Source organism: Lynx rufus, unplaced genomic scaffold (assembly GCF_022079265.1).
Source record: "Lynx rufus isolate CCGP_SWC_20201006 ecotype Redwood Valley unplaced genomic scaffold, mLynRuf1.p SCAF_44, whole genome shotgun sequence".
Taxonomy (NCBI): Eukaryota; Metazoa; Chordata; class Mammalia; order Carnivora; family Felidae; genus Lynx; species Lynx rufus.
In genome coordinates, this window is record NW_025814861.1 from 892,536 (window position 1) to 906,412 (window position 13,877).

At 57.8% G+C, this 13,877-nt stretch overlaps 1 protein-coding gene across 1 annotated transcript in view; it reads right to left on the reverse strand.

Annotated features, from left to right (window-relative positions):
* Nucleotides 1-9,850, reverse strand: part of NTNG2 (netrin G2) — a 63,319-nt gene extending 53,469 nt beyond the window's left edge. Inside the window, exons 1-2 of the mRNA XM_047098189.1 lie at nt 9,740-9,850; nt 8,801-9,501 (exon numbers count right to left, since the gene is read on the reverse strand). Of these exons, the coding sequence (XP_046954145.1) occupies nt 8,801-9,013 (213 nt within the window). The 5' untranslated portion in view covers nt 9,014-9,501; nt 9,740-9,850. The remainder of the gene's footprint in view (nt 1-8,800; nt 9,502-9,739) is intronic.
* Nucleotides 9,851-13,877: the final 4,027 nt, after the last annotated feature.

A 13,877-nucleotide genomic window follows, 5' to 3' on the forward strand; every position in this document is an offset into this window, starting at 1 on the left:
GAAGGCAAACGCGTTGACGTTATGTCACACGTACCCTGAAGGGGCAGCTTGGGCACCTGCTGGCTGCAGGCGGCCTCCAGGCAGGCATCCCGTGTCCCCCACCAAACGCCATCAAGTGAGGTCACGAGTGGACAGATGGAGATCTGGTATGGAACGCCTCATGTCCCCAGGGCTCTGGTGCATTCTTTCAGGAGAGCCGCGGGCCTACGGCGGAGCCTCCTGGGTCTGCTGTCCCTCCCCTGGGTCTGCTGTCCCTCCCCGGGGGCCCAAGGAAGTCACTCCATCCTGCTGGGCCTCAGTTTGCCCTCACACAGGAAATGAGGGGAGCTGGATTTGCCCAGCAGCTTCACGTCGTGTTTATGGGGGGCCCTAGGACGGCCCCGGGGGGCGGGGGGCTCAGGGCCCCGGGGAGCGGGGCGGAGGGACACCAGTCGCCTGGTCCAAGGAGCCCACTTTCCCCTGAGCCGCCAGATCCGCGGTAATTTGCTCACACGTACTGATGTTCTAACCTTTAAGACCCCTTCCAAACTGCACTCCCTACTTGAGACAGAAGATAATTGTTGGCAGCATTTATTTCGTGGGGCAAAGGTGGGAGACAGAGACTCTTCTGCCCTGCTGAGTGGGTCAGGGAGGGGTGCCGTGGAAGCTGGAGAGGAGCTACCTCAAGACCAGAGAGAAGTCACAGGTTGGGCGGTGCTCCGCAGTTATCCTCCTCTGGGCATCAAAGCTAACAGCCTAGCCTAAAAGCTAGGTTGGGGGGGGGGGAGGAGAAGCGGAAGAGGAAAGGAAGGAAGTGAAAAGGGGGAGAGGTGGGGAGCATGCCTCGGGCCTCACCATGGCATCGTTGTCAAATACCCGGGATCGGAGTTCAAGCCCGGACTCTCCCCTCAGTCTTGGAGTCTCAGTTTGCTCATCTGTGAAATGGGGACTGCAGTTTCCCGTGCAGGGCATTTGGGAGCGCCTGAGGAGACACCCGGCCCGGAATGCTCAGTGTTTCCACGGAAAAGATGGAGATCCCAGACATAAACCCTCACGCCTACGGTCAATGGATTTTCGAGAAGAGTGACAAGAATGTTTAATGGAGAAAGAACGGTCTCTCCAACAAAATGGTGCTGGGGGAACCGGCTGTCCTCATGCAAAAGAAGGAAGCTGGAACCTTCTTTTACAATATATACCAGAATTAACTCAAAATGGATCGAAGATCTGGACACGAGAGCCAAAACTGTAAAAGTCTTAGAAGAACACATGGGGGTAAACATTCCTGACCTTGGATTTAGTAATGGTTTCTTTGATACAACATCCAAAGCATACACACAAAAAGGAAAAAGAATAGATCAATTAGACTTCGGTAAAATAAAAAAAAAAATGTGCATTAAAGGACACAATCAAGAGGGTGAAAAGACTATCCACAGAGTGGGGAAAATATTTGCAAATCGGGTATCTGATAAGGATCTAGCACCTAACATACGTCAAGGACACATAGAAATCAACAATAAAAAGGCAACCCAATGAAAAACAAGGCAACAGACTTGAATAGATATTTCTTGAAAGACGATATACAAAGGGTCAATAAGCACGTGACGCCTAGCACCATTAGTCACTAGAGCAAAGTGAATCAAAACCATATGAGATGCCATTTCACACCCGCTAGGGTGTCCACAATAAGAAAAGACAAAAATGAGAAATACCCGGTGCTGGCGAGGATGGGGAGAAATTGGAACCAGGCACAGTGCTGGTGCGAATGGAAGGTAGGCGCGGTTGCCACGGAAAACATTTGGGCCTCCGCCAAAACTTAAACATAGAATGACCATATGACCCAGCAGTTCTACTCCTAGGTATATACCCAAGAGCAGTGTCCACAAAAGAAAATTCTGCCCAGGTACAGAACAGCATTATTCATAACAGCCCCAAAGTCAAAGCAACCCCCATGTCCATCAACCGGTGAATGAATACAAAAAAATGTGGTCTACCCACACACTGGACTGTTTACTCAGCCTGAAAAATAGAACGGAGTTGACACCTGCCAGGACACGGTGAGCCTCGAAAACGTGACACTGAGCGAAAGAAGCCAGGCGCAAAAAGTCACCTGCCGTATGATTCCATTTACGCCAAGTGTCCTGAATAAGCAAATCCGCGGCGACAGAAAGCGGACGAGCGACTAGTTGCCAGGGGGCTGGGGGGAGGGGCGATGCGGCGCGACAGCGGCCGCCGGAAACATGATTTCCTCTTTCCGGGTCGAAGACGGCTCGAGACTACACGAAAGTGGTGGTCGCACAACGTTTTGAGGGTACTAAATGCTACTAAACTATATCTCGAAAAACGGTTAAAAAGGCAATGTTTCTGCTCTGTTTTCCTGCAATAAAATTATTTCAGTGGTTAATTTCAGGGCATGTGAATTCCACCTCAATTACAATTTTTTTTTTTAAATATTCTTCTAAAAATGCCCAAGAAAAAACTTTAACTGCGTGGGGATGGGTGGTAACTAAACTTATCACAGTGATCATTCTGCAATATACACGTGTATCGAATTGTTACGTTGAACACCTAAAACTAATACAGTGTTATCCGTTCATTATATCTCAATTAAAAAAAAAAAAAAGGATGGAGAAAACCAGAGGGAAATTACGTGATGTGCCGTTGTATTTTTAGCGCTCATCGTTGTTTTTCTTTGCTTTGGTTTGCATTTAGGAGAATACTTGGGAAAAAAGTATCTAGTGCTGTGCAGGCCGCTCAGAGCCCCCCTATCTGCACCGGGGTCCCCCGTTTTGTCTGCGTGTGACCAAAGCCGAACCCCAGCCTGGATTTCCCCGAACTCCCAGAATCCATTTGGCGATATTCCGGGAGCATTGGTGAATCTAGGCAAACCCCATCTTTGCACAGGTGGGGACACTGAGGCTAAGGGGGTCGGCCTGGTGTCCCAGCAACAAGGAGACTTTGCCAGAACCTGGAACTGCCCGGCTCCCCTCCAGTGCCTTTTCTGCACTAACACGCTGTCCCCCGCCAGCCGTTGGTGTGCACTCAGAGAATCAGAGACACATTGTCATCTATTTAAGCAAATCTGCTGCTGATGGAAAACAAATCAGAACCTGTTTCTGCATCATCTGCCGTTCCCTAGTTTCCTGTGCATTTGGTCCCCTCCTCATGGGCCATATGGACCCTGGCCAGGTCTGAGACCGGGGAGCCTGGGCCACGGGGCCGGGGGATGGGAACAGAGCTCTGCAGCCTGGGCCCGGGTCCCGGGGTGGCAAGGGGCTGTCCCGCTCCTTCAAGCCTGCCACGCTCCGTTCAGGCCCCAACCGTGGCCTCGCTCTGGCCTCTGCGTGCACACTGTTCCCCTGCTCCCCTCACACCCACCACACTCTGGCCCCGCCCCCCGCCCCCCCAGCACTAGGGGTCAGTTAGGATCCAGACAGAGGAGGGCTGAATCTCCTCCACTAAGTAGACATAGGGAAGCCTCGTTCTATCGATTCATCTGTCTAACAGCATAGCAACGCTGTGCCCTGCAGGTTTGCAGGGCGGGGGGGAGCAGTTTACAGGGTCAGGGGAGTTGGGGGGCTTGGATGGGACGAGGAGGTGAAGCGGCTTGTCCCCTCCCAATCACCCACACCTCTCTCCTCCTATCACCTGGACCCTCCCTCTGTGTCCCTGCACATGTCAACTCCCTAGTACTGGCCGTCGCCCCTCTGAATCCCAGACCACACGGGTGCCGACCCCCATCTCTGAAGTCCCACAGTGCACGCAAACTGTACCCCGCATTACGTGCCCGGCCGATAGCCCTGTCTTCTTTCTACTGTCACTCCTTTGTCTCTCCAGCTACATTCCAGGATGGAAAAGAAAACTCCTGTTTTGGAACATTTATTCTGTGCCAGGTGCCCTGCCGAGGTCTCTCCGTGCTGTGTCTCATCTCATTTGTCAGCCTTCCTCTGAGCCCCGGGGCTGGTGTCATCCCAGTGTTCAGATGGGAAAAGTGAGGCTCAGGGCACAAGGGACTTATCCAAAGTCCCACAGTCCAGAGCGGGGGGATAACTGGAGCTCACCTTTGCCCCTTCCCAAATCCCAAGTTCTCATCCACGGCGGGTGTAGCCTGCCTGTCTGTCCACCTGCCCATCCCCTGCCTCCCTGCACATGGGATTTGAGGCAGCCGCTCCTAATACATGCAAGGCAGGAGAAAAATGAAACTGTGGAAAATCAAGGGCAGAGAATGTAGAGTCGGAAAAGAAAGACGAGCCTGGGGAAGGCAGGGATGTGTAAACTGGAAAGTTCTAGAACTTCTGACACTCTTTGGAAAGGTGTCCCCTCCGGGCCCTTTCCCCTCCTCCCCCTGCGCTCCAGGTGCACTGCGCCCTACCCTCTATGGGGTGTCCGTTAAGGGGCAGGGAGCTTGCTCATGTGGGCGCTGACCTCACAGCGCGCTGCCCCCGGCCTGTCACTCGTCTGCTCCCCAGGAAGGAGGCTTCACTGGGCAACAAGATGTCATGCATGGAACTATTCTTGTCCCAAGCTGGGCCCTGCCTCAGGCGTTTCGACAGAATGAGCCACTTTAACTAAGGGTTGGGTGAAGCTCAGGTTCCAAACTCGCTTTCTACCTAAGGACCGAGCCGTGCAGACCTCCTGGTGAGATCCGATCACAAATCCCACACCAGGGGCCCTGACGGAGAGAAGTGAGAGCTTTCGGGGCTTCCTGGCCCGATCAAAACCCTGGTCCTTCCTGTAAGACTCAGTTCTAATCTCCCCTCCTCTGAGAAGCCTTCCCGGATCGCACCGACCTCCCACTCCCCCAACCATTTTCCATTAAGCGCTTACCTAGCACTGACTGAGCCAAGAGGGAGGGCAGCCGTCCTTCGGGGCTCCTACCACATCAGAGTGTCTCCCCCACGCCTTGTTGGCCGTGTCTGTTGTGAATATCCGCAAGGTCTGCTGTGACCTCGTGTGGAGGGGAGCAGGGGGCTGGGGCACGCTCTTCTCTGTGGGTTCGGGGGCCAGGAACACAGCAGGGAAAGGAAGCCGGAACCAGGGGGCCAGTCGGCTCAGTGCTGCTGGCTGGGAATATTTCTTGAATACCCACGTCTGGCAGGAGGCGGGGCACCTATGACCTCGATTCTGCAGATGGAGTTCAATGTCACGGTGACGTGGGGGCTAGAAGACTCAAGGATCCACCTGCCATTTGCCTTAATCAGCCCAGCAGTCCCCTTGGGTGGGGGGATAGGGCCACTGGCTCGGCATCTGGGTAAACTGAGGCAAGGAGACGGCAAAGCAGGTTCTGAGGGAGAAGTGTGCTCAAAGATACACCTTCGTGGCCCCTCGACCAAGCCAGAGTCTCCTTGGATAAAAAGTTGACTGTTCATCTGCTTCAAAACCAAGGGGATCAATGTTGGACTCGAGATAACATCGAAGCCTGATACTAGAACAGAGCTCATACTCTTCAAGTGCGTCCGGATATTCTGAGGGAGGCATTTCCTTCTCCTAGGCAGTTGGGGGGGGGGGCAAGGCAGCCAAGATCACCCCCCCCCATTACAGATGAGGAAACGGAGGTCAGGAGAGACTTACCCCCGGTCACCCTGCCCGAGAAAACAGCAAGGCTGGGATGGGAGGCCTGTGCCTCTAGACAGGAGACACGCAGCCTCTCTTTGGCAGCTTCCAGAGGGCCTCAGGGCTGTGAGCTCCCAGCTCCACCCCTCACTCCTGGGACCCCTGCATGCCAAGATCCCCCGGGGACATGAGCAGCGAGTCGAACCCACGACTGAGCAGCCGTGTCTCAGACCGTACCGTGCATGCATCTGAATTGCCTGCATTGCTGGTTAAAATGCAGGTTCTGGCTCAGTTGGTCTGGGGCAGGGCCTGGGATTCTGCATTTTTAACAAGGTGAGTCCAAGGACTGCACGTTAGGTAGCAAGTAGGTATCTACAGAATTGCTTTAAACACTACCGGCCTGGTCTGTGGCCAGCACCGTCTCTCTCTCTCTCTCTTTTTCTCTTTTCCCCACTGTCGCCCCTCCTCACCGTCTCTCTCCTGAGGCTAAAGGGTTGGCTTTTATCTCAGAGGCCCAGGAAGAGAGTTTTGGAGCACCGAGGGGCCTGCTTCCCACACCCAACCTCTCCCGCCCCCTGGGCCCTCCAGCGTGGCCAGGCTGGCCCTCTCCGGCCAGGTCCCCCAGAATGGAGGGCAGAGGGCTGTCTGTCCTCTCCCGCGGCCCTCATTGAAATTTTGCCCTTGCCCTCAGATCCTCTGTTGAGAGCTCATCCCTATTAATTCTCATTGTGCATTTAGAGCCAATAGGTTTTTATTTATTCATTTATCTTGGTCTTCTCTCCCCTCCCCTTCCTCACCAGGCTGGAATTTACAATTCAGTTCTCAGGTGGCCTTGCGGAAGGACGGAAGGACGGGAAGCCTGGCGGGAGGGAGGGTCTGCACACTGAACCCTGGAAAGGGTGGCTGCCTCTTGGCCCATCTTGCACCCTGGGGGTGCTCCAGGGCTCACACTCCAGTTGGCTGGATGCTGGGACAGGACCTGGGACCCACTGGGCGCTCGCAAGGCTAAAGGGGCAGTGGGGGGCTGGCTACTGGTGGGGCGCCCCCTGGTGGTTCACATCACCTGCCGTGCCCAGAGCGGTTCAAGCTCCCCGGCCATGCCACAGAGCCCTGCTGCCCAGAGACTAGAAATACGGGGCGTGGCGTCCTCAAGGCCGAACAGAGGAAAGAAAAGCCAGGGACACGGCTGAGGGCCTCCGAACAGCAATAATAAATGCATAACACCTACTGCACATTGAGCACCTACTGTGTGCCAGCACGGTGCCCAGGGCTTGGCACGGCCAGGGCGCATCCCCTTGCCAGCCCTGTGACACCCAGACAGTATCACCTCTACTTTATAGGGGAGGAAACCGCAGCTCAGAGGGGCAGGCCGAGCCACCTAGTGGGTGAGCACAGGCCCTGGTTGCAGACCAGTGGCCTGCCCGCCTTCTAAACTGAGTGACCTTGACAGGATTTAGGCAAACCTTTCTAATCCCTACGACAGGATTAGAACAGTCCCCCCACCCCCACCCCCGCCAGAGCATCCCGGAGATGATTAAATGAGACACACACAGGACCTGCTCAGGGGAAGCTGCACGGGGGGTGGAGTCCCTCTGGACGGGACCCCCCGCTCCCTGCAGAAGCCAGCTCCCCCCACCACCCCCCCGCCTGCCCAGGCAGAGTCCCCATTCTTGTCGGCCGCACATTTGTAATCAAAGGCGGAGCAGGACGGCAGCCTGTAATGAAATATTTAAGTCCACCAGACAGCTGTGGAGACACCGAGGACCCACCTATGCGGGAGATGTTGAAGACGTTGTTCTTCCTCGTCTGTCTCCCCGGGAGAGAAGGAGAAGGGACACCACCTGGGCTCAGGTGGGGCAGCGCTAGGATTGTGGGTCGGGGGGGGTGACCACCCCACCATGGCAGCCGCACCGGGTCCCCCGTGTGAGGGTGCAGGCAGGGCCGAGAGTGTCCTGAGCCAGCTTTGGCCAGGAGAGGGCCTCAGACTTGCATTTGATGGTCACCTCCACCCCTCAAGCCCTTGACCGGAAGCTGGTCCAATGAATTATGATTTAGCTGCCCTGTCCCACACCCTTCCCCCCAGTACATTAGGGCAATGATTAATATTTAGGAGAAGAAATACACTCGAGACTCTAATAGGAGAGACAGAGGTTGACTCTGTTCAGGGAGTGAGTGGAGAAGTGTTCACAGGAGCTGGGGGGGGGGGTGTCGGCCTAACGCACAGGCTCAGAACTGGGCTCGGCTGCCCGTCGACCTGGCCTTGCCCCTGACCTTCAGGAGCCGACCGCCTTGCTCACCCCTGAGCCAGCGAAGCCCTGGGATCCCCAGTGCTGCCTTCTTCCCTCCCCCCCCCCCCGCTGGCTCCCTTGGCCCAGCCACCGTCCACAGTGACAGACTCACGACGGACTGCTGACTGTCCAAGTGGAAACCTACCTTCCCAGGCTGACTGCCCTGTGATAGGAACGAAACTCCCCGCGGGACAAAGGCGTCCCCAGGAGCCCGGGGCAGGGGGGGATGCCTGCTCAGTCCAGCCATAGGCCCCAGAGGCTCCCTCAAGGACAGCCCAAAGATGACAACGAGCCCCTCCTGTCAGCTCCCACGGCCTGGATGCCCGGCGCGGGGCTGGGGAGGGGGCTCCGCGGAGCTGCCCAGCGGGAAGGCCCCTCTCGGCAGGCAGTTTAGCTCAGTGGCTTTGGAGCCAAACACACGAGTCCCAGCTCCAGGACTTCCTGGTGCGTGACTCCGGGCCTCAGTTTCTCCATCCGTCCAACGGGAAAGACAACCGCTAACGTCTGGGGGGCACTTGCTCTGGGCCAGGCACTTCACGTGGGACGAATTAGCTCCCTTACTCCTACGATGCCCATTTGATAGACAATGGAACAGAGGCCCAGACATGCCACCCCCCAGAACTCCTCCTTTATACGACGTGGGGTCCGCCTGGCGGAGCTGAGGGGAGGACTTGGGCGTGAAGCTGTCAGCCCACACACGAGGAGCTCCCACAGATGACCCCCCGCTATTACGGAAACGATCCAGTGGTCGGCGGGCCAAGAATGTGCCCGCCCCAGAGAACGAGGTCACGTGACCTCAGAGCCCCGGGGGCGGGGGGGGGCAGGGGGGGGTGCGGCCTTTACTTTGGCACTTTTCCAACGTGGGACAGCCAACCGGTGCCCATCAGCCTTGCATCTGGGCCCCCCATCGTGCTCACCCACCACAAGAGTCTGTCCCGGACCCCCTCCCACTCGGCCTGAGCGATGCAAATGGGCTGACTTACGTGGGAGCAGAATCTCTCAGGGGGGTCTCCACACGTGATGCCTGAGGGTTCCACCTTCACCTTGACGTAGTCCTTTAGCCGCATCACCTTGGGCTGGCAGGCATAGAACTCCCAGGTGGGGCCCTCATCCGTGGTCACCCAGGATTTGCAGATGTCGTAGTCCCCAGAGGCCAGTGGGAGGCAGTGCAGGAACAGAGCCAGCAGGGGCAGCATGGCTGAGCAGTCCGCAGGGGCGTGGCCGGGACGGGCGCTGGAGAGGCAGCGACTGGGTCAGGCGGGACTCTCGGCCTCAGCATGGAAGGGCCACATCTGCCAGGCAGTGGTGGCTGGATGACCCGGGGGACTCGAGCACCGGCTGCCGGGTCGCAAAGGGCGAGGAACCTGTTTCTTCCCGAAGGCCGATGCGGAAAACCCAGAGCCGGCGTTTCTCAGACTGCTGATGGGCAGATCAAAAAGTTGCCCATAACTTGGCGTCCTCCTAACCTTGGCATTACACCTCTCCCGGAGGTGAATCTGATCAAATCAGGCAGGCTCTCAAATTGTGACAGCGGATGGAAATGGGATAAGGAGCAAATCCGCGGGGATCCGGCATGAGGCGGGATCAGATTGCTTCTAATTTTTGTCCCTCCAATCAATCCAGGTTCTTTAAAGGACCCTGAATGTGTGATGGGCTCAGCACAACAGCAAAACAACCCTCCGGCCTGCGTTGTAAAGATAAAATAAAAATCAGGAGGTGTACGTGTTAGCTGGAAAGATGTTCCCTCTGTGGGACCGGACTGGCATCTCAGACCAATAAAAGAGATTTCTCTTCACATGGGCTTAAAGTGACACCAATGGTGTGGCTGGACTACGGCATAAAAAAGTGACCGAGGTTTTAACTGGGGAGCAGTTTATGTGGCTCTGCTTTGTGGGGACGGGCACTAATGGGGGCCAGCTGACCTTGGCGGGTAGCCATCGGCAACTTATTATGAAGTTTCTCACACTTCCGCTCTCAATGCATCCAGGTACCCGGGGCTGGCTTGTCTTTCATTGTTAAGAGGGGAGGAGAGAGAGCTCATTAGCAACAACACCTGCAACAAATTAAAAAGAGAGAGGGTGGGGGGAAAAAAGACGTGTAAGAACAAAAGCTCTCTGGCAAAATGTGCAAAAAATGAGGCTGCATTAGCGAGGTCTCCGGAGAAAAGTAGGTTATTTTTATTAACATCAGAGCGCGCATTTGGAGATTGGGCGCGTTGTCAACGAGGTGATTTGGTTTTTTCCCCTCCTTTCCGGCAGCCGTTAGGTCAGCAGAAGGGCCCCCCCCCGCTTCGGGGTCACCGACTTTCCAAAAGGTCCTCGGGAGTCAAGATTGAGTGACCGCGACCGACGAGTCAAAGGTCAGAGTTGTCACCCTGTGTGCAGATGAGTCTGTACGTACAGGTACGGATGAACACAGAGGTCCGTGTGTGGACCCACAGGTAAGAACCAGGAGCGGATAAATCTCTCTCCAAATTCTGAAACGGTGAATTTCATTTGCAACGCTAAGATACCAGGGACATTGAAGACTTCCACAGAAGTGACAGTGGTGTGTCATAATAGGTTTTCTGATCAAGGCCAAAATTCTGCAATAATCCTTAGAGGGTGTGCCCATAAATGAGTCACCATTATGATTATTGCTCTGCTATTTTAAGCTACTGATAATGATTTAAGAGCCCAAAGAGCTATAACTAAGACAAATGTTACATTGTAGAAAACATGACTCCACTAATGTGGTGCGTTCCCAGACACTTGATACATTACCAAGAGAATCTGAGTCCAGCCAGTGTGGGATCCTGGCCAAAAATACTAGCCAAGAGGGCAAAGGTTATGGAATGAGTCACAGCAGAAGCCCCGCATTATTAATTATTCTGGTTATTGTTCTACCTAGGATTATCGGGTCTAAATCCCCAAACTGCTCGGGCATCCGTGCTAACCTCAGCCTGATTTTCACCTGACATCCTCACGGAAGGTCTCTGAAGAGTTAATCACTTTTCCATGAAACCCCGTCCTTGGCCCAGACACAAACACACACCTGCCAGAAATGACAAACCGGGGAAGTGGACATTGTCCAGAGAGGGCTGGTGGCTCACCTGGGCTCCCGGCAGAAGCCCCCAGCCAGTGTCCCCACGCTCCTGGTGGGGGGGGGGACTCATAAATCTGCATTAAGGCGGCCCCTGCCCCTGTCTCTGGCTGAAGGGCTCTTGATGGAGATGAATAAGGAGCCCAGGGGGACCACGTTCTCACCGCTCACCTCTGGCTGTTTAAAGAGAAACCTGTTATAGAGCCTGCCTGGCCTTGAATGCGCTCCTTGCTAGAAACTCTCAGAAAGAACCCGCCTGGCGACTATTTTTACAACCTGAGAAAATGTAGTAAAAATAAAATAGCGCGGCCGGCAAAGGTTTGGATGCCTCTACCCAAGCTTCGTGCTGCCCAGAAAACAGCACGTCCCTAATTAATTCTTCCAGCCGCGGACTCCCAACTGTTCACTAACAGGTAGGGAGCTCCCGGCGGCCGGCGACACCCCCTCGGGGGCGCTGGCTGCGGGCTTCCTTGATCTGCAGGGCCAGCGGCGGCGGCGGCGGCGCAGGGCTCGGGCTGCGCGGGGAGGCAGCGAGGCCCGGGAGGCCGGGAGGCCACGGAGAGGGAAGCTCGGAGCCCCTCGAAAATCTATTCACCGCTTGGCAGTTCGGCTGGTTTAAGCGCGGCGCGTTCCCTGCAAAGTGGGGTGCTGGTGGAGAGCCAAGGACAACCAAATCTGCTGGGGGTGGGGTAACAAATGTGTTTACAACCAGTCAATCAACTGAGCGTTGCTGGTATTATAGGGGGAACTGTGAGCTCAGCGGGCGCACATTACAGTCGGCTTTTGCCAAAAGTGGGGGGGGGGTGGTGGAAGGAGGGGGGTTGGAGAGAAGCAAGAGTCTCCGGGAAAACGAGGCGGAAAGCAGGGAGTGCGAAGCCAGCAGGGAAATTTCAGAGTAAGAGGTTGTATCCCGGTGGGTCGTTTTCTCCTTGGAAAATAAATCTTCACCTGATATTATTAAGAAACTGCAGCTCCCAGAAACAAATAGAATCAATGCGCTTTATTTTCTTTTAAGAGTCCTCAGGAACCGAGGTGGGGGTGGGGGGCTGATAGCCAGGGTATTAAAACCCGAAAATTAGATTTTACCAGGATTTCTGAACTCCGATTTCTCTGTCTTATTGAATTAGCGCCTCTCGGAGCTGGCTGGGCTCGGAGCAGGCTCCTCCCCGAGTTGCCGGCTGCGCCCTCGCCTCTTGGGAAACTTGGAGCTGTGGGCGCGGGGGTCCCCTGGGGGGCACTGGAGGAGGCGGTACGGGGGAGGGGGGCGTTGCCCACCTTGAAGCTTCCTCTCCCTTCCCAGCGGTGGGGGGGGGCAGCGGGGCGGAGTGAAATCTGCCTTCCAGGGGGGTGGGGGTGCCCGAGGGCTAGGAAGGAAGGGGGAGCCCGCTGCGGCCGGGTCACCTTCTCGCCCTCCATCCCCGGGGCCGGGGCCTGGAGGTGTTCCGAGCTCCAGCAGCTAAGCCGCCCCGGGCGCCCCCCAGCCCCGGGACGGGGGCCGGCTCCGGCTCCCCGCGCCTTCCACGGCCTCCCGGCGGCCGGGAAGCCCCGAAAAGTTGAGGGCTGGGGAGTGGGGGCGCGAGAAGGGGGCCTCGGCTGCGCGGGGGCGGGGTCCGTCCCGGCGGACCGAGGGGTCGGCCGGGGCGCAGTCCGAGCTCCGGGTGGGCTGCAGGAGGCGTGCTTCGCGTAGGGGCGTGCCTCGCAGTCCCGCAGCTGCGGTTCGTCTTTCCGAAGTTGAGTGCGGGCCCCGGGCGCGATTAACACGCCCGCCTTGTAATGAAGGCCGGGCCGGCGCGGAGGGTGTGCCCCCCTCAGTGGGCACCGCCTCCCTCGATCAGGAGCTGCCGAGCAGAGCGCCCGGGGAGCGGTGGCCCCCTGACTCCCGGCGCCGCTTCCAGCCGCGCCCCTGCCTCCGCCGCCCCCCGCCCGCGCGGGCAACTTACTTGGAGCGGGCGGACCCCGCGAGCCCGCGGTCCTCGTCCCGCCTTCCCGCTGCCTCTTCTCCCCCGGTCTGCGGGCCGCCCGGCCCGAGGTTCCGCTCCGCACGTCCGCGAGCCGCTCCGCGCGCACCCCCCGCCCCCGTTAGCCCACCCCTCCACCGCACCGAGAGAAGTTTCCAGCCTGGCTGCCCGAGAGTTTGTCTGGGCAACTCGCACAGACCCCGTTTCCGGAGAGCTGGGAAGGGGGGCGCGAGGAAGGGAGGGGGAGGGGGAGGGGGGGGCCGAGGACCGTGGCGGGGAAGTCGGGGTGGAGGCGACGCGCGCGAGAAGGGTTAACCTCCTTTCCACAAACACATGCAGGCGTTCTTGCCACATCTAGCCCCGGCGCACACGCGCGCGCGCGCGCGCACACACACACACACACACACACACACACACACACACACTCACACACTCACACACTCGCCAAAAGACCCTGGTAGGAAAAAGCCAGCCGGAAAGACGAGCTTTTCCTTTAAGACGCTGCCACAAAGGCACACTCACACGCCCCTCTCGGGCGACGCCAGCCCTCCGCTCGTAGCAACAGCCACCGGATAACTTTTGCATCCGAGCCTTTGCTGGGCCGCTTTAAGTGGCTCCCGGGCCCCGGGAAAGGCTGCATGGTCACCCAAGCCCTTTAAAAATGAAACCAGGCTGGCGAAGCTGCAGCCGCCGGTCCCCCCCCCCCCCGCCCCCCACCGCGCGCCCGCCGGGCTCTCCCCGCCCGCCTTACCCCCGCTCCGAGCCGCTTCCCGGCGCGCAGACCCGGGAGGCCGAGGACCGCCGCCCGCGGGCGCTCCGCCTGCCCTGGCCGGCGCTGGGTGGGGGCGCGCGGGCCGGAGGGCTGCGAGCCGCTGCTCCTCGCCGCGCGCCGCTCCCGCCGCCGCCGCCGCCGCCGCCGCGGCCGTCAGATCGGGGCTGGGGAGCCCTCCGGCCGCCGGGGGGGCCGCCCGCAGCCGTCCCGGAGACGCGGGCCGGGGGAGGGGGCCGCCCGCGCCGCCCG